The sequence below is a fragment of the Armigeres subalbatus genome, chromosome 1 (assembly GCF_024139115.2).
Source record: "Armigeres subalbatus isolate Guangzhou_Male chromosome 1, GZ_Asu_2, whole genome shotgun sequence".
In the NCBI taxonomy this organism is placed as follows: Eukaryota; Metazoa; Arthropoda; class Insecta; order Diptera; family Culicidae; genus Armigeres; species Armigeres subalbatus.
This window is the reverse complement of record NC_085139.1, coordinates 275,916,189-275,943,666: the sequence shown is the minus strand read 5'-3', so window position 1 is coordinate 275,943,666 and position 27,478 is coordinate 275,916,189. Positions and strand designations below refer to the sequence as shown.

The window sequence follows — 27,478 nt, the reverse complement described above, 5'->3', positions numbered from 1 at the left end:
CAAAATCAATCACTTGTGGTTTGGATCTAATCTTCAGTTTGAAAAGATTTTACGCATAGCAGACGCATCAAAGCGATCGTAGCGGAGCGAACACAGCATCACGGAGGCGCTAATAACATTTTCAAAGAAAATTCTCGCATTGGTGGTGGTGCTCGATGTGTTGCTGCAGATCATTCAACCTCAAGAACCAGAATTTCATATGAAGAAAAGGTTGACCATAAAAATAGCATCGTTCGATCCGCACCGCCAGTGCCGATGCTGAAAATATTACAAATTGTGGTGTCAAGGTTGAAAGGAACATTGGGAAAGAAAATTGGTTCTTCAGGACCAACATTTTATAAAAAGAAAGAGTTTATTGCGAAAATGGACTGTTTCGGTGGCATCGGGTTTGCGTGGTAGCTTGGTTGCTGTTAGTGATTCCATCCATTAAAATTTTCTACATGATCTCCTCCGACGCGCTATCAAATTCGCTATTTACGATTGAGTTTTGAACTTTGAAGAAAGTTTTTTCGGATCAACTTTCTTTTGTATAAAATCCATGAAGACGCCACTCGTGAAAACTATCTACCTACAGCAACTACCTTTTAGTGAACGTCGCTTGGACAGACAGATGTCAAGAGATAATGTTTGGTAATATGAAGAAACTTCGTCTTGAGTCAAATTTCTGTAGTTATTCCTCGCAACAATACGCATCTTAGATAAACAACATCTCATAACCAAATTCAGAATCTTTCAAGAAAGTTTCATTGGATTCTTTGAATTCATAATTCTCCGAACGTCCGTTGTCTGTGGAAACCGATCGAAATGGCTCCGCAGTAGTAGTAGTAAAATTCTTCTTTATTTACACATTTTTTGTTTTACAATTATTTTTGATATACAGTGATCGGCCGGCTTGGCCTCCAACTTCAATTTTAATTATTATTATTACTATTATTATTTTTATGTTTCTACTTTATTTTTAAAATATAATGTATCATGACGGCCTTCAGGAGGCGCTAGTGTGTTTTTAAAATTTGATAACCTAACTACTATGTACACTAATATTTACAATAAAAATTTGATAACTAGATTGGAACTAGCGCCCTGCGCTTCTTGGTCGAGTGCGCAACGGACCCTAAACTTTTCTTTACACCTACCAAAGCGTTCATGTAAGGTTTTATTCCGGCCAGACGGTGGACCTCGGATGTTCTTGTCCTGGGAGGGTGTTGAGGATCATCCTCAGGAATTTGTTTTGGACCCGTTGAAGTTTGAGGTGGTGGGTTTAGCGCAGCTCTCCCAGACCGGCATGCCATGATCACAGGGAGGATGATTTGTAGACAAAGCTTATTTTTCAGGGACAATGACGACCGGCGGTTGATCAAAGGGTACAGTAGTTTCAACAAGACGTTACACTTTGTCACCGTTTTGTCAACCTGTTGCCTGAAATGCTTGCTGTCGAGGTCAGCCAGGTAGCCGGCCTCATTGGCCATTCCACAGTCGTGCCATTGAGGATGATTTTACAGTCCGCAGGCGGAACAAGCTTAGGGATTTGGAGTGGGGAAAATGATGACCTGGGTCTTCGCCGCGTTGATACAGATCTTCCAGCTGGTGAGGTACTCTGTCAGGGCATCCATCGTTGGAGTTTTGCCACAGCGCTCTGATCACTCTACCGTTGTAGACGATGGATGTGTCATCTGCGAACAGAGACAGAATGCCGCTTTCTGGAGGTTCTGGCTGTCGGAGTGAAATGAAAAGCAGGGCCGAGGATACTGCCCTGGGGAACGCTCGCGACGATGTTGTGCGAATGGAACTCGCTCCGCTGATTGAGACCGGAATGTCCTTGCCGACAGGTAATTGTTGATGAAGATGTAGCGTTGAGTGTGTACACCAGGCCATCATGCCATACATTGTCAACGCCTTCTCGAAAACGAGTAAGGCCATGGCGGATGTTTTCGAGACAAACTTGTTCCGTCTGAGGACGTGGTAACTCGGGTCGTTGGTGTACAGTTGACCGACCGCGTCGAAACCAAACTGTTCCTCGAGACAGATGTTGAGATTTTCGGCAGACTCCAGTAACCGATGATGAATAGCTTTTCGAATAGCTTGGATAACCCTGAGAGAAGGCTGATGGGTCGATAACTTTTGGGGAGGAAGGATCCTTCCAGCTTCCGGATGGGGATGACTTTCTGACTTCCAGGACGATGGGAAGTAGCTAAGCGAGACACTGATTAAGATCAGCAGAGGTGCTCAAAGAACGGAGCATCGTGTTTGAGCTCGAGATTCAGGATGCTGTCGAAGCCTGGGGCCTTCATGTTCTTCGACGATTTGATATAGGCCGTCAATTCGTCAGTGAGATCTCCAACCTCCGAGAGTCGTTGGGAATCAAATGGATGTTGTTAGCATGCTCGTTGACGGCTGCTTCGTGTGGACTGACGATGCTCTGCCAAGATTGTGTGAGCTAACGAAGTGACGACCTATTTCAGCGACCTTCTCTGCAGGGAGTTATAGCGATCCTTAGAGCCATTATTGTCTAGTGGGATAAAGGTGGAATGGGCCGAGGCTTGGATTTTAGAATTTTGGTCATTTTCCAGAACGGCTTAGCATAGTCTGGGAGAGTGCGGATCTTATTCAGAAGTCATTATTTTGAGGTCCACCATTCTGGCCTTGATATTTTGTGATTCGATTGCAGCGTGCCTTAGCTCAGGCAGTCCAGTACGCTGAATCTGCCTGCGAGTGACATTCCGCAATCGAATCAAATCTTTGGTGAGTGTATCGATGTTTATGAGGTTTACCTGCCGAGCCGTCGGTACGTGTTGCTCTCGGCCGCCGTGATCGCCTCCTCGATAGCGCACAGCTGGCGGTCGATACTTTCCGGCGTCTCCGGACGCACCTCGTAGTCGACGGTGTTATCGACGCACTGCTGGAACCACTGCCAGTTCACTCGGTGGTTCCGCCGTAACTGCTGGTGCCGATTGACCGAGGAGCCCAGTTCCGCCACCACCGGATAGTGATCCGAACTGAGCTCCTGATACAACCGGCTGCGAGACGTGGTCACTCAGGTTTGTTACGTAGAGGTCGAGCGTTGCTTGGCTCCGGACCGACTCAGCCGAGTGGGGAATCCGGGCTCAGGATCGTGAGTGGCCTTCCTCCATGTCGTTGCTCCAGATGGTGCCTTTCGATTGCCGCGACTGTTGCCCCAGGCTTGATGTTTGGCATTCCGCCAGCAAATATACTGGCCTTGCCTCCGCGTCAGCTTGACGATGTCTCTCCGAAGGGCAGCCGATGATCCATCGCCGGCTTTGGCTTGCGTTGGACAGTACGCCGCGATGAGCGCGATTGTGCCACCGAAGTGGTGATTTCGACACGATGGCCTCGATGACACTGAGCTGGAAGCTTGGAAGAGACGACAGTTGATGTTGTAGCGAAGACGGGCCACACCTCCCCTGGTCGGCCGGTCGAGTCGCACGATGCGGAAGTCCGGGATGTTGATGTTCACCTCCGGTTTTAGGTGCGTTTCGGTGATGAACGCCACGTCTATTTCCTTCTCCTCAAGGAAATCCTTCAGCTCGATTGTTTTGCTCTTTAGCGAGCAAGTCCAGTTGACCAGGCCCACCCTAGCAGCCATTTTCAATGATGTACATGCCAAGTGTGAAGACCTGGTCGAATGGTTTAGCCGCGCAGTCGAGTAGCGAGCTGCGCGAAGATCGGCATCAGTTGCTCCGGAGTGTACAGCGGGTAGATTCTTCCGGTGGGACGGCTTCTCTCCGACTGCCGACGGAACCCAGGAGGAGGAAGGGGGCCATTCGCTGGTGGATGGTGCCGACGATGCTGGAGCTTGGACCGATCAGCTGCGCTGCCAGTCGCTTGTGCGGCTGTAGCGGTGGGAGTATTGGAATCACACGACGGGAGCCGGGATAGCTGGAAAGTTCACCTCGTTGATTACAGGAACACGGTTCTTCTTCGGAATGGACGTGGCGGAAGCCTTCTTCCGGATTTCCAGGAACTCGGCTCGCTTTGGGCAGCCTCGGTGGCCGATGTGTCGCCACAGTTTGCACTTGGGATCGGCCACCTCCATTTTGTCGCACTCGTCCGTCGGATGGGGTTCGCCACACTTGTTGCAGCGCGGCTTCATGCGGCAGTTCCTGGTGCCGTGCCCGAAATTGAAGGCATTGCGCGACATCGCGGTGCACTGGCCGATACCGCTCCCAGTCAACGACGGTGTAGTTTATAACGCCAACCAGCTTCAGGTCCTTCCAGGTAGTGGAGCCGTGCTCCAGATGGATCAGGTAAAGCTGGTCGCGATATTTCCTCGCCTTGTCGTGACGAGCGACTCTTGTGGACGGCTACTGGCTTCAGTCGCAACTTTCAAGCTCTGCTTGGAGCCTTCCTCCTTCATGTCGTGAAGTCCTCGCAGCAAAGCCTTGAGCGGCTTCGTGCGGGGTGGTCGAGTGTAGTACTATACTTGTGGACCTCGAGGAACTCCGACGGATTGATGATGGTCCCTGTTGGCCGGCATCACTTTCACGCCCTCGCTGCAGAGCCGAAAAGTACATTTCAGCCCCAGCGATCAGCTGGCGAATTTTGGGCGTAAATCCGGCGGATCGCCCTTCACAAACACGGGCGGGCACTCCTTCCGCTCCGGTTGCACCTGCGGCAGCTGTGATTGCTGCTTCTTCCTCTTTTCGGCGGATTGCGGCGTCATCAAGCGGCAACGGCGAAACACGTTGCTCTGCAAAAGCTGCTTGGAGGGTTACCGCGCCTCAAGAGCAGTGCGCTTAGGCACTTTCCAGCGACCGAATCGGCACCAAGTCTCCCATGACGGGTCGGGAGAAAATAACGCCAACGCGACAGGCGAAAACGTAAACAGCGAAAGAACGAGAAAAACACTTCGAAAAATGCGCGAGCAAAAACACGTCCGTACGTGTTGCTGTCTCGAACTGGAATGAAATGGCTCGCGCGCTCGGAAAGCAGCTTTCTTTTATCTAATGAAGTAATTCCATTAGCCCCGCCCTTAATCAATCGTTATGAGTGCACATTATATTTACACATATCACAAAGGGCGGGCTTACGGTTTGATTTATTAAATACAAGAAAGCTGCTGTTTGACGAGCGCGCGAGCCATTTTGATCGAGAAGGGGTGCGACAATCGATGGCGAAGCGGACACAGCAGCACGACGTGGGTGGCAGTGTGGCAAATGCTGCAAATTTACACGATTGGATTGGATGAGTTAGTGATTGGAATGGGAATTGGAAGAAAAATTGGTTCTTCTCAGGGCCAACATTTTACGAAAAGAAAGAGTTAATTGCGAAAATGGACTGTTTCGGTGCATGGTTTGGCGTGGTAGCTTGGTCGCTGTTAGTGATCCCATTCATTAAAATTCACTACATCTCCCTCCGACGCGCTATCAAATTCGCTATTTACGATTGATCTCATAACCAAATTCAGAATCTCGCGAGAAAATTTAATAGGATTCTTGAATTTGTCATTCTCCGAACGGTCCGTTGTCTGCGGAATCCGGATCGAAAGCGTCGCGCGCCGAAAAAGCAGTTTTCTTATATCTTATGAAGTAATTCGTTAGCCCGCCCTTCATTAATCGTTAGAGTGCACACATTAACACCCATATCAGATCATAAAGAGGCGGGCTTGCGGGCTTAATTTATTAAATACAAGAAAGCTGCTGTTCGAGGCGTGAGCCATTGATCGGATTCCACAAAACGTTTGACATTTAATGCAGCGAGCGGACAGCAGCACTAAGGCGTGGAGTGGCAGTGGCAATGCGGAAAATTTATTCCAAATTTTGGAGGCTGACGAAAAATCATCAGGTGGCGGTTGGACGTTTCAACGCAAGGTGCCGGCATGCGTTTGGATGCAGTTAGTTATTAGAAAGTCGCATTGGGAAATGAAAATGATTCTTCTCAGGACCAACATTTTATGATAAGAAAGAGGTTATTGCGAAAACGAATTGTTTCGGTGGGATCGGTTTTGGTAGTTGGTTGCTGTTAGTGATTCCATCCATTCAAATTTACTGCATCTCCTCCGATGCGCTATCAATGCTAGTAACGATTGAGTTTGCACTTTGAAGAAAGTTCATTATGGATTGTCGGATCAACCTTTTGTATAATGGCCTTTTGGAGGACATCATCCTCAAAAATTGACGAAATAAAGGAGAAATAAGCAGTGGCGTGAAACCAAACGGAAATACATTTATTTGCAACGTTTGGTTTTCGCCCGCGATTAAGCGTAGTGGCAAAGTAGGATGTGATGTCCCGATTGAAAGCCAGTCGAGTGGTTTAGCGGTCGATGAGTCATGTTAATTCCACGGTTAGAGACTCAAAGTCCATCCAACTTGGAACAACTAATCGACTTCTTGATTGAGTTGGCCTCCGAGCAGTTTGCTCAATGTTAATAAAAGAGACAAATTATTATGGTAAATACCATAATTTTCGAATAGCACGTAGTCCTACGTCACCTTTGCGTACAACCGATTGGGCTGCACCTTTGAGTTTTCCATCGCTTGTCATTTTATGTGACGTTTACTTTCATCATGTTTATCCTTTGTCCAAATCATAAGGGTACAAGACACGACCGCCCGACGTAAACTACGTAAAACAGTTTGGTGAAATGAAGAATCTAGTGCCAGTGCAAGAATACATATTTGCAGCAGCTCTCTAATACGCGCTCGTTATTCTGCTACGAACGGCAACGTAATTCTGCTACGACGTCGTACTTTGAACAAATTCGTCTCGCCTCAATCTTCCCTGTTTGGTGGCCATGAGAAGAATCGATTAATTCCCAATAATGCATATTTCGAATCACCCAGACACACGCCTAGGCTAGAATAACAAAACCAAATAAGAATCTTGAAAGAATTAAACTTGACTGCCACTGAAGCCATCCATGCGAATACATATTGTAGCATCCTCCGACGCGCGCTCGTGATTCTGCTACGGACGCCAGGCAACTTTATGGCGTCTCCAAGCGGTTAATTTGCACTTTGAAAAAGTTCGCCTCGCTCAATCTTCTTTTGTATAGAATGGAAGCCTGAGAAGAACCGACTTCTCCAATATCCCATATGTATTTGGAATAAAATTTGCTCAGCAACTCCGCGATGCTTAGAGATGTCGTAAAATCTCGATTAATCGATTAGTAACAATCGATTACTCTGATTCTTGACGATTATTGAATCGATTCATCGTTGAGTAGTAATCGAATCAAATTTAATCGATTCCATGAAATCCAGAATGAAACTGACGCGCGCACGCGAAACACGGGCTTTTTATACAGGAAAAACGAAGCAGTGGATCAAAAGGCCCGTACCTTACTCAATCTGATGTCCGTGTTGGGGATTTAAGAACGGATTGATTATTTTGAATTTTCCGGTTTGAAAGAAATAACATTTTCAATAGTTTGCCGTTGATAATGAATAGTTTTACAATACAATTAGCAAATTGGTGGAAAGTTTCCGAATCTATTAATAACAAAATCTCGAAACTGTCGAAAGATAGTCGCCATTACCGTTTGAAATCTTACATAATTTCGTGACAGTTCCCAATTTTAAATTTTCATTTTGCACCCTGTATCCGAGGCTTCCCTTAGACGTAGTTAACGTCAAAATGCGCGAACAAAAACACGTCCGTACGTGCTGCTGTCTCGAACTGGAATGGGCCCGCGCGTAGTAGTAGTAGTAAAATTCTTCTTTATTTAATAATTTCTGTTTTACAATTATTATTTTTCATATATATGCTCGGCTTGGCCTCCAACTTCAATTTTAAATTTTTATGTATTATTGTTATTTAAGGGTTTATAAGATATACTGTTAATATGAGCTTTAGAGGCGCTGGTGTGTTTTTAAATTTGATAACCTAACTATATTGTACACAATATTTACAATAAAAATTTGATAACCTAGATTAGAACTAGCGCCCTAATTGACCTGATCCGAATGCAAGCAACGGACCCTAAACTTTTCTTTACACTCACCAAAGCGTTCATGTAAGGTTTTTATTCCGGCCAGACGGTGGACCTCGGATGTTCTTGTCCTGGAGGGTGTTGAGATCATCCTCAGGAATTTGTTTTGGACCCGTTGAAGTTTGAGGTGGTGGGTTTTAGCGCAGCTCTCCCAGACCGGCATGCCATCGATCACAGGGAGGATGATTTGTTTAGACAGCAAGCTTATTTTTCAGGGACAAGACGACCGGCGGTTGATCAAAGGGTACAGTAGTTTCAACAAGACGTTACACTTTGTCACCGTTTTGTCAACCTGTTGCCTGAAAATAAGCTTGCTGTCGAGGGTCTAGGTAGCCGGCCTCATTGGCCCATTCCACGTCGTGCCATTGAGGATGATTTCAGTCCCCAGGCGGAACAAGTTTAGGGATTTGGAGTGGGGAAATGATGACCTGGTCTCGCCGCGTTGATACAGATCTTCCAGCTGGTGAGGTACTGTCAGGGCATCCAGGCCTCGTTGGAGTTTTGCCACTAGCGCTCGATCACTCATATCCGCGAACAGAGAATCGCCGCCTTCTGGAGGTTCTGCATGTCGGAGGTGAAGATGTGCAGGGGCCGAGGATACTGCCTGGGGACGCCTGCGACGATGTTGTGCGCATTGAACTCGCTCCACTGATTGAGACCCGGAATGTCCTTGCGACAGGTAATTGTTGATGATTTTCACCAGGTAGTGGGAAGATTGTAGCGTTGTAGTTTGTACACCGCATCAGCGCATACATTGTCAAAGCCTTCTCGACATCGAGTAAGCGCGGCGGATGTTTTCGAGACAAACTTGTTCCGTTCGAGGACGTTGGTAACTCGGGCAGTGTACAGTTGACCGACCGCGTCGGAAACCAAACTGTTCCTCGAGCAAGATGTGAGATTTTGCAGACCCCGTAACCGATGATGAATAGCTTTTCGAATAGCTTGGATAACCCTGAGTAGGCTGATGGGTCGATAACTTTGGGGAGGAAGGATCCTTCCAGGCTTCCGGATGGGGATGACTTTGGCTGACTTCCAGGACGATGGAAGTAGCTAACTCGGAGACACTGATTAAAGATCAGCGAGAGGTGCTCAAAGAACGGAGCACCATGTGTTTGAGCTCGAGATTCAGGATGCTGTCGAAGCCTGGGGCCTTCATGTTCTTCGACGATTTGATATAGGCCGTCAATTCGTCAGTTGAGATCTCCAACTCCTCCGAGAAGTCGTTGGGAATCAAAAGATGTTGTTAGCATGCTCGTTGAGCTGCTTCTGTGGACTGACGATGTTCTGCCAAGATTGTGAGCTGACGAAGTGAGACCTATGCGACCTCTGCAGGAGTTACTCGATCCCAGAGCATTATTGTCTAGTGGGATCAAAGGTGGAATGGGCCGAGGCTTGGATTTTAGAATTTTGGTAATTTTCCAGAACGGCTTAGCAAATCTGGGAGAGTGCGGATCTTATTCGAGAAGTCGTTATTTTGAGGTCCACCATTCTGGCCTTGATATTTTTGTGATCTGATTGCAGCGTGTTAAGCTCAGGCAGTCCAGTACGCTGAAACGCCTGCGAGTGACATTCCGAATCGAATCAAATCTTTGGTGAGTGTATCGATGTTTAAGGAGTTGCTTACCTGCCGAGCGCGTCGGTACGTGTAGCCTCGGGCCGCCGTTATCGCCTCCTCGATAGCGCACAGCTGGCGGTCGATTCTTTCCGGCGTCTCCGGACGCACCTCGTAGTCGACGGGTTATCGACGCACTGCTGGAAACGTTGCCAGTTCACTCGGTGGTAGTTCCGCCGTAACTGCTGGTGCGATTGACCGAGGAGCCCAGTTCCGCCACCACCGGATAGTGATCCGAACTGAGCTCCTGGTATACAACCGGCGCGAGACGTGGTCACCAGGTTTGTTACGTAGAGGTCGAGCGTTGCGGGCACCGGACCGACTCAGCCGAGTGGGGAATCCGCTCAGGATCGTAGTGGCCTTCCTCCATGTCGTTGCCAGATGGTGCCGTTTCGATTGCCGCGACTGTTGCCCCAGGCTTGATGTTTGGCATTCAAGTCGCCGGCAATGATATACTGGCCTTGCCTCCGCGTCAGCTTGACGATGTCTCCTCGAAGGGCAGCCGATGATCCATCGCCGGCTTGGCTTGCGTTGGACAGTACGCCGCGATGAGCGCGATTGTGCCGACGGTGATTTCGACACCGATGGCCTCGATGACACTGAGCTGGAAGCTTGGAAGCAGACGACAGTTGATGTTGTAGCGAAGAGCGAGGCCACACCACCTCCCCTGGTCGGCCGGTCGAGTCGCACGATGCGGAAGTCCGGGATGTTGATGTTCACCTCCGGTTTTAGGTGCGTTTCGGTGATGAACGCCACGTCATTTCCTTCTCCTCAAGGAAATCCTTCATGATTGTTTTGCCTTTAGCGAAAGCAGCTGACCAGGCCACCCAGCAGCATTTCAATGATGAACATGCCATGTGAAGACCTGGTCGAACTGGTTTGCAGCCGCGCAGTCGAGTGGCGAGCTGCGCGAAGATCGGCATCAGTTGCTCCGGAGTGTACAGCGGGAGATTCTTCGGTGGGACGGCTTCGTTCTCCGACTGCCGACGGCAGGAGAGAAGGGGCCATCTGCTGGTGGATGGTGCCGACGATGCTGGAGCTTGACCGATGAGCTGCCGCCGCCAGTCGCTCGCGGCTGTAGCGGTGGGGAATCACTAATGACGGGGAGCCGGATATGGAAAGTTCACCTCGTTGATTACAGGAACACGGTTCTTCTTCGGAATGGTCCTGGGGGCCTTCTTCCGGATTTCCAGGAACTCGGCTCGCTTTGGGCAGCCCTTTGTGGTGGCCTGATGTTTGTCGCCACGCGCACTGGGATCGGCCATCCATTTTGTCGCACTCGTCAGTCGGATGGGGTTCGCCACACTTGTTGCAGCTCGGCTTCATGCGGCAGTTCCTGGGCCGTGCCCGAAATTGAAAGCAGTGCATTGCGTGACATCGCGGTGCACTGGCCGATATCGTTCCCAGTCAACGACGGTGTAATTTATAACGCCAACCAGCTTCAGGTCCTTCCAGTAGTGGAGCCGTGCTCCAGATGGATCAGGTAAAGCTGGTCGCGATATTTCCTCGCCTTGTGACGAGCGATCTTGTGGACGGCTACTGGCTTCAGTCCGCAACTTTCAAGCCTGTTGGAGCTCTTCCTCCTTCATGTCGTGAAGTCCTCGCAGCAAAGCCTTGAGCGGCTTCGTGCCGGGGTGGTCATGAGTGTAGTATCACTCTTGTGGACCTCGAGGAACCCACGACGGATTGATGGTCCCTGCTGGCGGATCACTTTCACGCCCTCGCTGCAGAGCCGAAAGTACTCAGCCCCAGCGATCAGCTGAATTTTGGCGTAAATCCGGCGGATCGCCCTTCACAAACACGGGGCGGCACTCTCCTTCCGCTCCGGAGCACCTGCGGCAGCTGCGATTGCTGCTTCTTCCTCTTTTCGGCGGATTGCCGGCGTCACGCGGCAACGGCGAGAACACGTTGCTCTGTAAAGCGCTTGGAGGGGTTACCGCGCCTCCAAGAGCAGTGCTTAGGCACTTTTCCAGCGACCGAATCCACCGAGTCTCCCATGACGGGTCCGGAGAAATAACGCCAACGCGACAAGCGAAAACGTAAACAGCGAAAGAACGAGAAAGAACACTTGAAAAAATGCGCGAGCAAAAACACGTCGTATAGGTTGTCTTTCGAATGATGGCCACGCGCGTGGAGAGCAGTTTTCTTATAATCAATAAAGATGGCTCATTAGTCCCGCCTCTTTGTTGCCGGTATGACTCGCAAATATTGTGTAACCGTCACAACCAACCAAAGGGCGTTACAGGTTCAACTTTATTGATTACAAGAAAGCAGCTCTGATGCGCGCGAGCCATTTCGTTCGAGATGTCGCGGAGAGCAGACCGTGGTACCACCTTCGGCATCGGCGGAGCTCCTACCGGAAATTTTATTCGCGATGGTGGGGTCGCGCGGTCGTCGTCATTAACATTAGCGCTCAGTTTAAATTTTCTTGTATGATGTAGGAGGAATGACGGCTTTGGCAGGTTTTGTTCTATTATCAGGGGGTTTTGTTGACCAAATTTTATGAAATGGGAGGGGGGTTGAAAATGGCCAATTTTTGTTACGTAATTAAAGGATCTTCCCAAGGTGACTGGGGAGGCACTACACACCGTGTTATTTTTCCTATCTTTTGTCTCTTTCTAACATTGTCACCGTAATTTTGGAGTGGCGTATTTCGGTTTTCAGTTGTTTGATGTAACGTAAATGTATCAGCATGTAGATTGAGTGTAAGCGCCGGTGATATTTTTCAAAATCATATTTGTTGTAGAAAAAATTAAGCATTACTGATAATCAAGTATCAATAGAATTGGCAAATTGCTGGAGGGTTTCCGAATCTATTGATAAGCAAATGTCTGAAAATAAGATAAAGACGCTATCAGCGTTTGAAATCTATCCTAATTTTGTGACAGTCTCGAATTTGAAATTTCCGTTTTAAACCCTGTATCTGAGTCTTCCCTTAGACGAAGTTTACGTCAAAAATCTGATAAAACATCAATACTGACGCCATAAAATTTTTACAGTCATAATGCGAATCAATTGTTTGCATGGTCTCCTTCCGATACTCTTTGGGATTCAACTACCGACGTTAGCGTTGCGCTTTGAATAAAGTTCATCTCGGAACCGATTTCTTTTCAATCATCTACAGAAAATACAAAGTTAGAGTCTCGCTGAAAAATTCTATGTTATGCCGACAAAATCCAAATCGTTGCAAACGTCACATTAGTGAATAAATTGCAGCAATCTCTTGTTGACAGCCTTGCTCGGACCGGCACTAATGCTATGATTCCGCTAACGATGCCAAACAATTATGCTTTTCTATGAAGAAAGTTCGTCAATATCAACATTCTCAATCACTAAAATCATACAACCGAATTACGCTAGAAAATTCACCGAAGAATTTTCCAGTTCCTAACGGTTGCATTTAAGAAAATTATTCAACTTAACCTTCCTCCAAAATATAATGATGGTCCTGAAAGAACCGATTAATTGCCACTTATTCTTATCAGCAGCCACTGGGCTGCGCGACGCCATCCGATGATTCGCTCAACGAACGCCGTCGATTGACAGATCCGCCGAAGATGGGACACGGATAAAAGATGCTGCTGCTTCCAGACCGCCACCACCACCGACCGAAAAAATTTCATCCGCACCACCACCGCTGAGACAGCCGTTGTCACTGGGACCGCTTGTGGACGCCCTCCGCTCACCGTGACATCCAGAATGAAAATGACGCGCGCACGCGAAACACGGGGCTTTTTATACAGGAAAACGAAGCAGTGGATCAAAAGGCCCGTACCTTACTGCAATCTGATGTCCGTGTTGGGATTTATGAACGGAATTGAATTTTTCACCCGGTTTGGAAAGAAACAACATTTTCAATAGTTTAACGTTGATAATCAATAGTATCAATAGAATTGGCAAATTGCTGAGAGTTTCTGAATCGATTGATAAGCAAATGTCGAAAATCCATCGAAAGATAAAGACGCTATTAGCGTTTGAAATCTATCCTATCGTGACGGTCTCGAATTTGGAAATTTTCACCCTGTATCTGCGTCTTCCCTTAGACGTAGTTTACGTCAAAACTAGAACCAATATGCCGACCAATGGTGGCTGTAGATCGAGAATCCATCAAACTACGCAGAGATATGGCCATTTCCGTAAAAACGGTCCGAGAACATGATGAAATGATAACAGCTCGAATAATGCAAATATGAGTATCTTAGTTCATGGCTTTGCGAGACGATGATTACAGAAACATTTCCAGAATGGTTCCACTGCCACCCTTATAGCAGGTTCCAAGGGCCTTTCAGGAGGAGCCGGTTTTGGCACCATCTGGTACCATGCATATATGGAGTCAAAATTCATGTCTTTCCAAGACGATGAATATAGGATCGTTATTAAAGATACACTTTGAGGACTGTAAGACTCGGCCAATTTGTAACAGGTTCCGAATGTTCTGGGAAAGACATTTGTTCAGGTGTATGGCCAATCCCGTACCGTTTTCACGAAAATGACACATATCTCTGGGTATACCTGAGGATTTTTAATCTGCAGCCAGCATTTAGTCATATTAGTTCTAGTTTCTGGGAAAACATAAAACATGATGGCGGCAAACGTCACATAAAATGACAAGCAGAAGAAAAACATTTTGAATACCCTTGGAAAATCCGGAACTTTACCGGTGGCCAAGGACCTATTTTAGGTTTTGTATAGAGATAGTATACTAGAAGAGTTCCGCGTCCGATGGTCCCAGTTTTATCAAAATCGGATTATTTTACACAAGTTATGCTTATTTGAATTCGACAAAATTTTGCCTATCTCAACCTTTTTGTCTAACCCCTGTACATAGAAGGTCGCTGACCTGGCGATGGCTAGTTCAGGCGCAAATAAGAGGTGGTCCAAGGGATTGGAGTCGCGCTCGGGTCATACCGGTGGTCATGCTCTGTGGTCGAACTCGATCCTTTACGAACAAGTGGCGCGCGAAGAACAACATGGTATCGTCGCTTTCGCGGCGTCGGTCAACCAGGGTTCCGAGCCCAGGACGGAAAGGGGTCTTCGTCAAGGCTGGGTAGGGTAGGCACCGTCAGCAAGTCCTCTGTGTTGGCGAACAGACCCTATCGCAGAGAGGTCAATTTGGGGAGCATTCGGCATCATCATTCTTGATACCAGTCGTGCAGAGGGAAGAGGCGAAGTCGACCTTCCCACCTTCCGAGGTCATAGGGCGTGGTAAGGCCACCTGAAAGCCGGCAATGCGCTGGCACGATACCATGGTGTTCTTCTAAAAGCGAGTCACGATGTTCGATGCTGCAAGGACACGAGCCAACCTCGAGGGTGCGTCGCACTGGCCCCCTTTGAAGCATTACTTTCTGGTTGTACGAAGGGACTATGGGAGCGGCAATGGAACGGTTTAGCGGGTCGGGGATGTAGTCCCGCTCCCTTGTTTGCTGTCGGAGGTGGTCCCAACCGCACTTCCTGGACAACCCAGGATGTCTGTTGAGCAGATTCCTCCATTGCTTAGGAAAATAGGACACTATTACAGTTCAAGAGACTTTGTATTTCACACGAAAGATGCTCTTAAACAGTCATATATTTAAGTTTGTTACATATTGACTAATTGTGTATCTTGACGAAGTTTGATAACGGATATCTTTTCTGAACAATGTAAATGATTTGTTATTTCATTAGGGCGCTTATCGACTATTTTGTTCACCTCGATGAGGATGATGGTATTTATTTATTGAGTTGTTTTTGACGTAGGACGACGTCTGTCGTTTCTATATTGGAGTACTTTACGATTGCGAAATCGGGGACCGTCACGAAAATATGATAGACTTTAAACTTTAATATCTCAGTCGTTTCTCGATGGATTTCCAATTTTTGGACCGTTCGTTCAAGGATGAGTCAACGCTTCTTTGTATTCATTTGAAAATACTGATTTTTACTTATTTATTATCAATAATTGATAAAAGTTTGAAATAGGTAGACCAACCAATGATACATGCATCACTACACAGACATCAAAATCAATCATGCGGGTTTGGATCTAACCTCAGTTTGAACAAGATTTCACGCAGAGCGGACGCATCAAAGCGATCGCAGCGGAGCGTGTTTCCTTAGTGTTGGAAAGGCGCATTGGTGAAAGAAAATTGGATCTTCTCAGGACCAGCATTTTCTGAAAAGAAAGGTTTAATTGCGAAAATGGACGTTTCGGTGGCATCTTCGTTTTGCGTATTCAAATTTACGGGCTTAATTTATCGAATACAAGAAAACGCTTTCCGCGCGCGACCCATTTTGATCGAGATTCCGCAAAGAGGTTACCCATTTATAAGGCAGTAAATATATTGCCACCAACAAATTATATGTTTTTCTGTTTATTAACAAGAGCTCTAATTATTATTTCCCATGTAGTGACTATTTTACTACCTAGATCCCCAGATAAATTTGAGCCATAAAAATTGAAATGTCAATTTTAAACAGGTTTTTACGAACAAATCGTAAGATTCGAGTGGAAGAAATTTTCAGATATAATTCGTTGAAAAATACGACAAAGTTATACTTTTCCTATTAGTAATACACCCAGGTTTTTTTACACGGTTTGTTTAGCGTTAAGACCTTCAGGTCAATGAAACAATGAGTTAATCCCACGAAAAAATCAAAAAATCAAAGAAAATTCAGAGGGTATTAAAAGCTGTAAAAGTTCAGGTTTACCAAAAATTAATGAACCCAATCGCGTAAAAGAAAACTGGGTGTAATTATTTTCAATCTCATGTGTTAGATTATGCGTGATTAGTGAAAATGCTTTGCCTTTCTTGTATATTTGGTTTTGAATTTGACGAAATTGTTGGGAAAAAAGGCAAAACAAAATTGTTTTCACTTATGATGATGCGTTTTCAACTAGGACTCTTCCCTAAAAAAATAACAGTGGGTAATGTCTGTGACATAACCGGAAGTGGACGTAGGACTTGGCTTGACCATGCATGTAAAAATACATATTTTTAGCATTATCATAAGCATTATTACACGCTTCTGTTACCAATCTAGAGAAAAACTATCAAAATGGAAAGCTATCAATCGATTTTTCATCTAATGTTGATTTTTTGATTGATGAAAGTATGTAAAAAGATAATCTTTTGATTTCTAGAGATGCAATATCATCATCCCTGTCCGGGCTGACAATAGTCATTCTCAACGTATGAAGAAAGAAAAATATAGTCTTCGTCTAACATTGCACGCGACACCTATCGGTTTCTTCATGCCGTACCTACCACGAAGATGCAGCCAAAAGTTATGACGATTTCCGTCGTCACTTCTTCACATAATCGATTGCACGTCATTATAGACGAGAGTTAAAAACATAATGACGTCTAAATAAAAGAAATAGTAGAACTTTGGTAACATAAATGTTTCGATAGCATTTATAACCTTCATACGTTACTCAAATTCATTTTCACAAAGAAATAATAAAATCTTGCAGGCAGCTGCCGCTTGAAGAATAATGTATGAAGTCTTCGTTCTTCGCTGTCGTCATGACGATTTGGTTGCACGACGAAGCTAACGGTCGCGTCATTGACGATGCGTGAGTAGCAACAAGACAATAATCTCGTCGCGCTGCGGTTTTTCTTGCTGGACGATGATCATTGTCATCGAGCCCTCTGTCGCTGGATGTTGGTTCTCACCGACCGCTCAAGATAAAATTTGAGCAGGAACTAAACTCGCGTGAGCCATGATTTTATCATTATATCAAAACTCTGCCGAAGCTCCGCCCCTTTGATGAATAAGACCATTGAACATCGTGCTCACCGCTAGTCTGGGTAATAGTTCATTCCAGTTTGAGACAGCAACACGTACGGACGTGTTTTTTGCTCGCGTATTTTCGAAGTGTTTTTTCTCGTTCTTTCGCTGTTTACGTTTTCGCCTGTCGCGTTGGCGTTATTTTCCCGGACCCGTCATGGTAGGCCGATCGGTCGCGGAAAAGTGCCAGCGCACTTTTGGAGGCGCGGTAACCTCCAAGCAGCTTTTGGAGAAACGTGTTTCGCCGTGCCGCTTGATGACGCCGAATCCGCCGAAAAGAGGAAGAAGCAGCAATCGCAGCCGCCGCAGGTGCAACCGGAGCGGGAGAAGTGCCGCCCGTGTTTGTGAAGGGCGATCCGCCGGATTTACGCCCATCGCCAGCTGATCGCTAAGGGGCTGAAATGTACTTTTCGGCTCTGCAGCGAGGGCGTGAAAGTGATGCCGGCCAACAGGGACCATCATCAATCCGTCGTGAGTTCCTCGAGGTCCACAAGATGAGTACTACACTATGACCACCCCGGCACGAAGCCGCTCAAGGCTTTGCTGCGAGGACTTCACGACATGAAGGAGAGAGCTCCAAGAGCTTGAAAGTTGCGGACTGAAGCCAGTAGCCGTCCACAAGATCGCTCGTCACGACAAGAGAGGAATATCGCGACCAGCTTTACCTGATCCATCTGGAGCACGGCTCCACCACCTGGAGGACCTGAAGCTGGTGGCGTTATAAATTACACCGCGCACGGGAGCGGTATCGGCCAGTGCACCGCGATGTCACGCAATGCACCAACTGTTCAATTTCGGGCACGGCACCAGGAACTGCGCATGAAGCCGCGCTGCAACAAGTGTGGCGAACCCCATCCGACGGACGAGTGCGAAAAAGAGGTGGTGATCCTCGCGCCAACTGTGGCGAGCAAACATCGAGCCACCACAAAGGGCTGCCCAAAGCGAGCGAGTTCCTCGGAAACTGGAAGAAGGCTTCACCAGGACCATCTGAAGAAGAACCGTGTTCCTGAATCAACGAGGTGAACTTTCCAGCTATCCCGGCTCCCCGTCGTGTGATTCCAATACTCACCGCTACAGCCGCACAAGACTGGCAGCGCAGCTACCGGTCCAGCTCCAGCATCGTCGGCACCATCCACCAGCGAATGGCCCGCTTCCTCCTCCTGGGTTCCGTCGGCAGTCGGAGAACGAAGCGTCCCACCGGAAGAATCATCTGCCGTGTACACCCGGAGCAGCTGATGCCGATCTTCGCGCAGCTCGCCACTCGACTGCGCGGCTGCAAACCCGATTCGACCAGGTCTTCCACACTTGGCATGTTCATCATTGAAAATGGCTGCTAGGGGCCTGGTCAACTGGAACGCTTGCTCGCTAAAGAGCAAAACAATGAGCTGAAGGATTTCCTTGAGGAGAAGGAAATAGACGTGGCGTTCATCGAAACGCACCTAAAACCGGAGGTGAACATCAACATCCCGGACTTCCGCATCGTGCGACTCGACCGGCCGACCAGGGAGGTGGTGTGGCCATCGCTCTTCGCTACAACATCAACTGTCGTCTGCTTCCAAAGCACACGTAACTGAACGCCATCAGGGGGACCTATTAGATTATGAGGATACAACGCGCCGTATTGTTTTACCTGTGGAAAGTCAAGCTAAACTGGACAATCTGGAGATTTTCTCAAAACAGCGGGAAGGAAGGGCAGCACTGCGCAAAACATTCAACGATGAAACTTCAAATGATCCTTACGATTTCCTGCGCACCAATGTGGATCGAGTGTTCATGCACGCGGAACACTATTCGTGGACGGGCAAAATTGCACATAACGCAAAATACGAAAAGCAAATGCGAGCTGCTTGTAACCTGAACATTATTCGTATTCTGATTGGTAAGTTGATCGTGTGTGTGGTATAAAAAAGTTGAATCGTAAGTTTTTTTCTTGAGCTAGGGTAAACGGAAATCTGCAAACAGACACCTGAGGAAGTTAACTCAGGTAGTGTGGAGAAGGGGTCACCCAACCCACTAAAACTACATAAGCTAAAATTCCCAACGTTAAATCATAGCCGAACTCTCGCAATTCATTTTCTGAACTAACTCTTTCCCACGTATTATTTGTACACATGCATCCGAGTGGTGTGTTTTGTCTGGCATTCTGTCAGATCAACATAGTAAAATAAATGGAATATTGTGAAATCTTATAATTGAGTGATTTTTCCTCAAGACGCTCAACAAATTTGTCATCATTGAAATGCTAATATAAAACAGGCCACGTTCCTGTTGGAACGTACCTAGAGCAATTGGAGAAAAAGACAGACAAATCACATACAATCTATGCCTTATTCTCAATCTGAAAGCTATTCAATTGATCTTTTCGTTTAATTTATTACGACTGTTGAATTCATTGCTTTACGATGAACATTTCTTTAATGCATCGATCTTCTCTGCACCGTGGTTTTGAGATTGTCGAAACATGCTCATTGATGTTATTCCTCTCTCTAGATGTGACGATGCAGCGATTCAACATTTCGCGTGATGATTGCATTCAAAAGATAGTGAAGGTTTTCCAAAACTTCAATGCCAAACTTCATGCCAGACAAAAGCGGGCAAAAGAAGGTATTAATACACCGCCGAAAGTTCCAAATCCCATGGTCAAGAAAATAGTAGCCGAATAATGTGGTAGGTACAGGAGTATGATTACTTTAGGAAACTTTCTACTGGGAAGTAATTGATGTTATATGTTATACTCCGCAAATTGCTTTTCACCAAATCCTGTTGATGTCATTCTTCAATACCAATAAGACAGCTTGATATAATTCAAGAAACAAATAAAACGATGTAAGGAAAACACTATGATGTTGATGACATTTTGGCTATGAAATATTTTATTCGAAAGCCCTTCAAAATTAAAGGTAATACATCTGTTGGAAAATTAAATGAACGGTAGGTTATCTAATACCTATTCAGGTGCAAATTTTCATACATTCAATTTTCTTTCTATTATCACTTTCAACCGTTAAACACTTTCTGCGGTAAAACGTCAACATATACAATAGGGGGCCAATGGAATGTATGGGAAAAATTTGACCATCGAATTTAAAAAAAACCGATAGTGCTCAAAAGTTTCATCTCCTCGAAAAAAGTCCCTTTGCAAAATTTCAGCTCAATCGGACGTCGGTAAGGGTTTGACCAAAGCGGTCAAAGTTTGAATGTTTTGAACCACGAAAGTTTCTCAAGTCCCAAAAAGTCAATATTTTCAACAAAAAAAAATGTTTCTGTTCCTTCCGGAATATCTGCAGCACGCGTGTCCAGTTCTTCAACGAAGGACCGTTTCACCGTGGCATCACTAGTCGGCGTGTGTTAAACCATCGTCCAACTCTCTCCTCCTGCCGACGAATCCGCGCAATGCGCAAGCGTATTCTCGAACAAATTGATGTTTCGGGAACAGTAGGTTGTTGGCCCAAGGTTCCCTATCCGACGGGATCTGGCTGCCATCCGGGGAATAGCATTTCAGACTAAGGCGCTCGATCAGTTGGGTCAAATTTGTTTAAAGTCCCACTCTACACCAGGACTAGGCTAGTGCGTTTTGAGCGGCTCACGGTCGCTTTGATAGGGCCTGTTTGTGAACACATGCAGCTTTTTATAGAAGTTCAACAGAGCCCGTTGTTGAACCCCACCACATCCTAGGCAGACCCCACAGGACGCACCCTCTCACTCTAGCTGATGTCAGAAGGACAACAGTGCCCAGCCTACACTACCACCTAAGTACGCAACCCTTAGCTGGCGGTCAATTGTCATCGAAGACCCGTGTGTTATGGCAGCCTATAACCATGGAGCACCTAAACGACTTCGAATTGGCTGATGACGTTGTACTCCTCGCGCAACGGCGCTCTGATATGCAGAGGTAAGCTCAACGACCTTGCCGAGCGCTCCTCCTCGGCAGGTTTAGCTGAATCAACGTCAACAAAACCAAATCGTTGGATGTAAGTGGAGTAATTTTGAAAGCTTCCAATATCTTTTGGTAACCAAATGGCGTCAGACGGCGGTACCAAGATCGACATAAACGCACGGATCACAGAAAGCAAGGGCTGCCATTGCGAGTTTAAGAAATATCTGGAAAACAGGCAGATAAGTGAACGCACCAGAATACGAATTTTCAACTCTAACGTGAAATCTGTGCTGTTAGACGCTAGCGAAACATGGTGTGTACCGTGGGGCATCGAAATCCGTACACTTAAGCACCTTAGTATATGAAAAAGTCATTAGAAAATAGGAATTGAATTTAAATAAAATGTTTATCATTGACACAGGAGCATGAAGGTTTTATGATTTAAAGATGAATCACAGTTGATCAAGGCGGACTTGAGTACGCAATCACGTGGAAAAGGTTGGGAGACTTCGAATTACAAGTAAAGAAGAACACTTGTTCACTGGTTGATAGTTCGAAGTGGAAGAGACCACTTTCTGTTATATTCAACGTATTTAACGTACTTTACAATTTGACAAGAGTTATCGTTTTTCTGTCAGCGCATGCACGCTCAACTTGAGATACACATTTTAGGGTACACAACAGCTCTCTCCCCTTAAGGATTGAAACTTATATACATATTACATTTTTTGTTATCATAAAGTTTTCTTCTTAATTCTAAGTACAATTGTACACTTATACAATTTAGTTTTCTTTTTCAGAACAATTTCACTCCTTATACATAATTCGGATCAGTCTTCATGACTTTTTTCTTTTCAGAACGCCTTGGTGGCATGCTAGGAGTGGTCGTCCACCATCGATTTCGCTCTTTTCTTCGGATCCTGACATCTTCATCAGGAAATCCTAGAACTCCTCTTCATCTTGATCGCTGCCATTTCGAATTTCTGTTTCCGCCATTTGAGCCGAAAATGTTACATTCTGGAACGAACCATCGAGTCCGGATTAGCAGCAGGCCTAAGCTGTGTTCTATGGGCGTTTATTGGAACGTTTGAAATTTCCACCTGGAAGACATTTTGAGAAACTTGTTTTAGAAAAATTGCCTTAATCCACTCTAGCATGGTTCTGAGGATTGTGGTTTTATACCACACCTCATCACCAGCCATCAGGTTTTGGCAGACGATCAGTGTTACCCTTAAGTAAAACACTTTTATGTTTGCTTATATCATCATGCAGCTGATTTGGAGAATTTTGTGATACAACTTCGGGGTTTTAGATAATGTTTATAACTCTTTTTGGATTGATAAGGTCAATTCACCATTAATGTCTTCGGAGCAGATGCGAGAAAATCTTCTTCCGATGGGATTCTTTCGCCCATCACTTGTTGTACAGTAGTTACGAAAATTAATTAAAAATAGGCTAATCTGATCCTCAAAGGTCCAATTCACTAACTTCTGGTTCAAGTAAAACTTTTCAAAACCTCTTTTAACAGTACGTAAGTCTTTCTGCCTGACCATTACTGGCAGGATTGTAACGGAGGACTCTTTCAGAACATTTATTCCTTGTTGTAACCAAAAAGTTGACAAAAGTATGTGGAATTGAAAGGAGGACCACCGTCAGAAACTAAGACATCTGGCAACCCAAAACGAGCAAAAAATGCTACTAATTTTTTAGTACTTTACTCGTATCTGTACCCTCTTCATCCACTCTATCTCCACCCACTTTGAGAAGCGGCTATCTACCATAAGCAAAATGTGTGATGTTGAAAATGAAAGAAATCAATATGCACTCTACTAAAAGGCCTTGTTGTTGGAATCCAGTGAGACTTCATTTTTGATTTTGGTACTATCGCCATTCCATTGCATGCATCACAATGAGCGACAAAGTTTTCAATATCTGTATTTATACCCAAAACCAGTATACAAATCGTCTTAGCTAACTGTTTCATTTTTACTACGCCACCGTGATTGGCATGTAATAATTTCAGAATCACCTTCTGCATTGATTGCGGTATGATTACCCTGTCCTGGTATAACAAGCAATCGTCAACAAGTTCTAAATCATGCCGATTAGAAAAATGTTCACAAAACGCTTGTCAAGTCGTTTTGGCCAACCACTGGTTAATGTAATTAATAATTTGTTGCAGAAATGTATCGTTCTTTGTCTCATTTGCTATTTTTTTATGTTCCACTGGTAATTTCATTTCCAAAAATTTAAACTGTTTATAATATTGTTATCATACTCACTGGGCACTAATTGCGCTAGAGGGAATCTGGAACAAAAGTCCGCATTACCCATTTGTGAAGATGGCCTGTATTTAATTTCAAAATCATATATTATGAAAGTTCTAAAATATATCTTTGCAATCTTGTAACGTAAATAGCATGCTTTCCTTCCTTGCTAAAGATACCTACTAATGGCTTATGGTCCAGTAAACACATAAAAAAAAATTTGCCATGTAGAGGAATTTATGAAACTTTTAATGGTAGAAACTAATGCTAAAGCTTCCAGGTGAAGAATTGGGTAGTTCTTTTGGGCTGGAGTTTAACGAAAATGACGTAAAACAAATCATTGGTTTTTCAACGTCGTCAATAATATGCACAATCACTCCTCCTAAGCCATAACCAGATGCATCAGACACTACTGCTATTGGTTTATTTGGGTCATAAAACTCCAAAATATTGGCTTTCAGTAATGCCTGTTTACTTTCATAAAATGCATTTTCGCAACTTTTCGTTCCATATAAATTTAACATCGGTTTTTAAAAGATTGGTACAAGTGATACAACTTAGAAGAAGAAAGACGCGAGTATATAAATTTATGATAATAATTTATCAAACCCAGAAAGATTTGAGTTCCGTTACAGTTCTGGGAATTCTTTGCATTTTTAATTGTTTCAATTTTATCAGGACAAGGCATTAAACCATCTTGGCAAATAATATGCCCAAGATAATTCAGCTCTGTAACGAAAAACTTACATTTGTCGTAATTTACCTTAATGTTTGCATTAGATAATCGTTCAAGAACCAATTCAAGTCTTTTTAAACAATCGGCCAAATTTTTTCCAGCAATAAGCACGTCATCTAAATAACAGTACAAATTCTAAATCTTTTAAAACTTGATCCATTACTTGCTGGAAAATGGAAGCACTAGAGGAAGCCCCCTTGCGGTAATCTGTTGTAGGTAAATAAACCTTTAATAGTGTTTATCACCATGAACTTCCTAGAATTTTCAGAAAGAAAAGAGATAGCTGGGTGTATGCACCTTCTAAATCTAAGGCACAAAAATTTTACAACCCGCCAATCCAGCAAACAAATCTTGAGCAGTTGGTAATGGATAGCTATTTGAGTACAATTACCTTATTAACCAGAAACCTTGCAATCTATTTTACAAGTCGGATGTCATTATTTTTCTTTGGGTGCCAACTATGATTGGAGACGCCCACTCACTTGTCTGTACTGGAGTGATGACATTTTTCTTGTTCTAGTTTATCTAAATAAGCGATGACCTTATCCCTCAAACGATAAGGAACATTATAAGCTTTCTTGAAAATTGGCCTTCCGTCCGATTTCAAAACCAGATCTGTATTAAAACCATTTATTGAGTGACGTCAAGTTTTTAGAAAATACATGCTGCTTATACTTTTGTTTAATTTTATCTACTAAATCGTTATTTTCTATTCACATTAGAATGTTATTATTTATTTGTAAAGAAGTTACAAAAAGTAATTTCTCCAGCTAGAATAAATACATCTAGCCACGATCGTCCCATGAGAGGATAAAACTCAGTGTGTATTTTTACAGTTTAACACCAAAAGCCTCAATTTTTCAGTTTTTTCTTAAAATTCACTGTAACATCTTCGTTCTTGCCAGCTATTTGGTAGTTTTGCTCCATCTACTACCACTGAATCTTTTTAGCAGACTTTGTAGAGATTTATTAAAAAGCGAAAAATACTGCGTTTTACTTATTACAGAAACAGAGGAACCACAGTCAACCTCCATTTCCACGAATTTATCCTCAAATACGAACATTCACAAGACCAAGGTTCCTACTTATTTCCTATTAAGGGACACCACATTCATGCACTGAAAATCACCTGAATCAGAATCGTCGCTCTCTCTTCCGAATCTTGCGTCCTCATCCTGTTCAACAGCTCATGATACATCTTTGGTAACATTGATTACCTGAGGTTCCAGGCTTCATCTGTTCTAACAGTTGTACGGAATCCTTGCGCATATTTTTCAATTTGTAGCATTTCCTTTTCAGATGACCTTTCATCCTGCCAAAATCACAAAAACGAGGATCGAAGTGGACTGATCTCCCCTGTCGTCTCCAATCCACCAGACCTCGGCTTTTGGAAATTGTTTCCTATACCTGTTATTTCGGATGGCATTGATAACTACTTCTATTCCGATCTATATGTTGCGGTTGAAACCCTCAATCCTCCACTTCTTTCTGTACTGGCCCACGATTTCTTTCTAGTTTTGTAATTAGCATTATCATTTCTTGATTTATTAACGTATGCTTGGTATGCCAGTCTATGCGAAGAGCAGTACCTCCACGAGGAGCAAGCAATTCATTCCCTTCTATAGCGGCAATACGATGAAAAATCAGGACCAATATTTCAGCTGAGAGAGTTTGTGCATTACTTTTCGCGGCTTCCCCGAGGTTTGGAAATTCATTTTTTCAGCAGTTTCCAAAGTTTGGTCTGGGTCAATACTTAAAAATACGTTGTTTCAAAGCTACATCTTTCAAACCTGCTAGCAATCTATCTCTGATTGCCAGGTATCTTAAACTCACCATAAGCACAAAGTTCTGCCTGAATTTTCAACGTAAATTCGCTAGTAAAAATCTTGCTCAACAGATCTGTCTAAATCTTTTGGAACACGTTGATTGAAATTTATTCTTTGGCATACACCAGAAGCTGTTTTGTCTAGTTTTCCTTGCTTTAAGTTTCTCCACCATGACGGCCAAGGAAACTTCAAGTGAAATCTACCAGTGGGGAAATAGCTTTCGCAATTCTGAATAAAATGAAAGAACCACTTCAAGGTTATAAAATGAGATTTTCGATCATTTTCTCCAATCTTTATTCGCCAGAAAAAAGAACTCCCAATCGCTCTACCCAATGCGGCAGTAAAACGAAGTGCCTTTATGGAAAGGCTCAATCGTCGTAGTGAAAGATATGGACATTACGTAAGTCTTTAAATCACTTTTATAATACAATAAGTTTTTCGAGTTTGAAAAAAATCAATGGGCGTAATAATAAATGTAACAAAACAAAAAGAAAGCAATTGGTACTGTTAGCCCGAAACAATAGAAAAAAAATGTAATGACTAACCCGATCCTTCCGGACTGAGTACACCGTTTTCAAGCTTCCACTCACCAGCGTCGAAAAAGTACCGGCAGTGATTCCTCTGGGACCCGGTGCCGAACCTTCAAATTCAGCCCTAACGACGTACGTCGCCATCTTCACAGTGTCGTAATATTATTGCACTGTTTTTCAGCATCAACGTGAATCCAATAATCGTCCGGTAAATTTACCCCTAGTATCGCTTAAAATTTTCTGCCTTTCGCCTCCCGAATAGCAAATGAATACAGCGGTAAGTATAATTGAAATTACATCTTACCATTAGCGTCGCAGAAAAGTTTTCTCCGTTTCCAGCAATCCAGCGGAAGATGCAATTAAATGCAATATCCCCACCCACACTAAAACGGGAATAAAAAAGAAACTATTAGAATAAAGCAAAAAAACAGTTTCTTTTTCAAAACACACGTTCTATTCTTCTAATCTCTTTTAACAAAAGAGCAAACGGAATTTGGCGGTGCCGCTTAACATAGCAATTCCTTTGTTTCTGACACAATTGACGCGCACAAAATTAATATTGTTAGTATTTTCACACTGTCCGCAATTCTACTCACTCTGTTTTACTCTTTCCTATGTGCCATTCAATGGAACAAAAGAAAAGACCTAGCCACCTCACCGCACCTAAAATGCTGGCTAAAAAAGTTTCCCTCAGGAACTTTTAACTTACCTGCACCGTAAGGTCCTTTTGCAGAAGTATCCTCGTCGCCACTTTTATGATTTAAAGATGAATCACAGTTGAGAGCTAAAGGCGGACTTGAGTACGCAATCACGTGGAAAAAGGTTGGGAGACTTTGAATTACAAGCAAAGAAGAACACTTGTTCACTTTGGTTGATAGTTCGGAAGTGGAAGAGACTCACTTTCTGTTATAA

The 27,478-nt window shown here is 44.5% G+C and overlaps 1 protein-coding gene across 1 annotated transcript in view; it reads left to right on the top strand.

Annotated features, from left to right (window-relative positions):
• The window catches only part of LOC134207352 (uncharacterized), a 22,201-nt gene extending 2,051 nt beyond the window's left edge, over window positions 1-20,150 (top strand). Inside the window, exons 3-4 of the mRNA XM_062683071.1 lie at window positions 18,892-19,209; window positions 19,821-20,150. Coding sequence (XP_062539055.1) covers window positions 18,892-19,209; window positions 19,821-19,993 — 491 coding nt within the window. The 3' untranslated portion in view covers window positions 19,994-20,150. The remainder of the gene's footprint in view (window positions 1-18,891; window positions 19,210-19,820) is intronic.
• The last annotated feature ends 7,328 nt before the right edge of the window (window positions 20,151-27,478 follow it).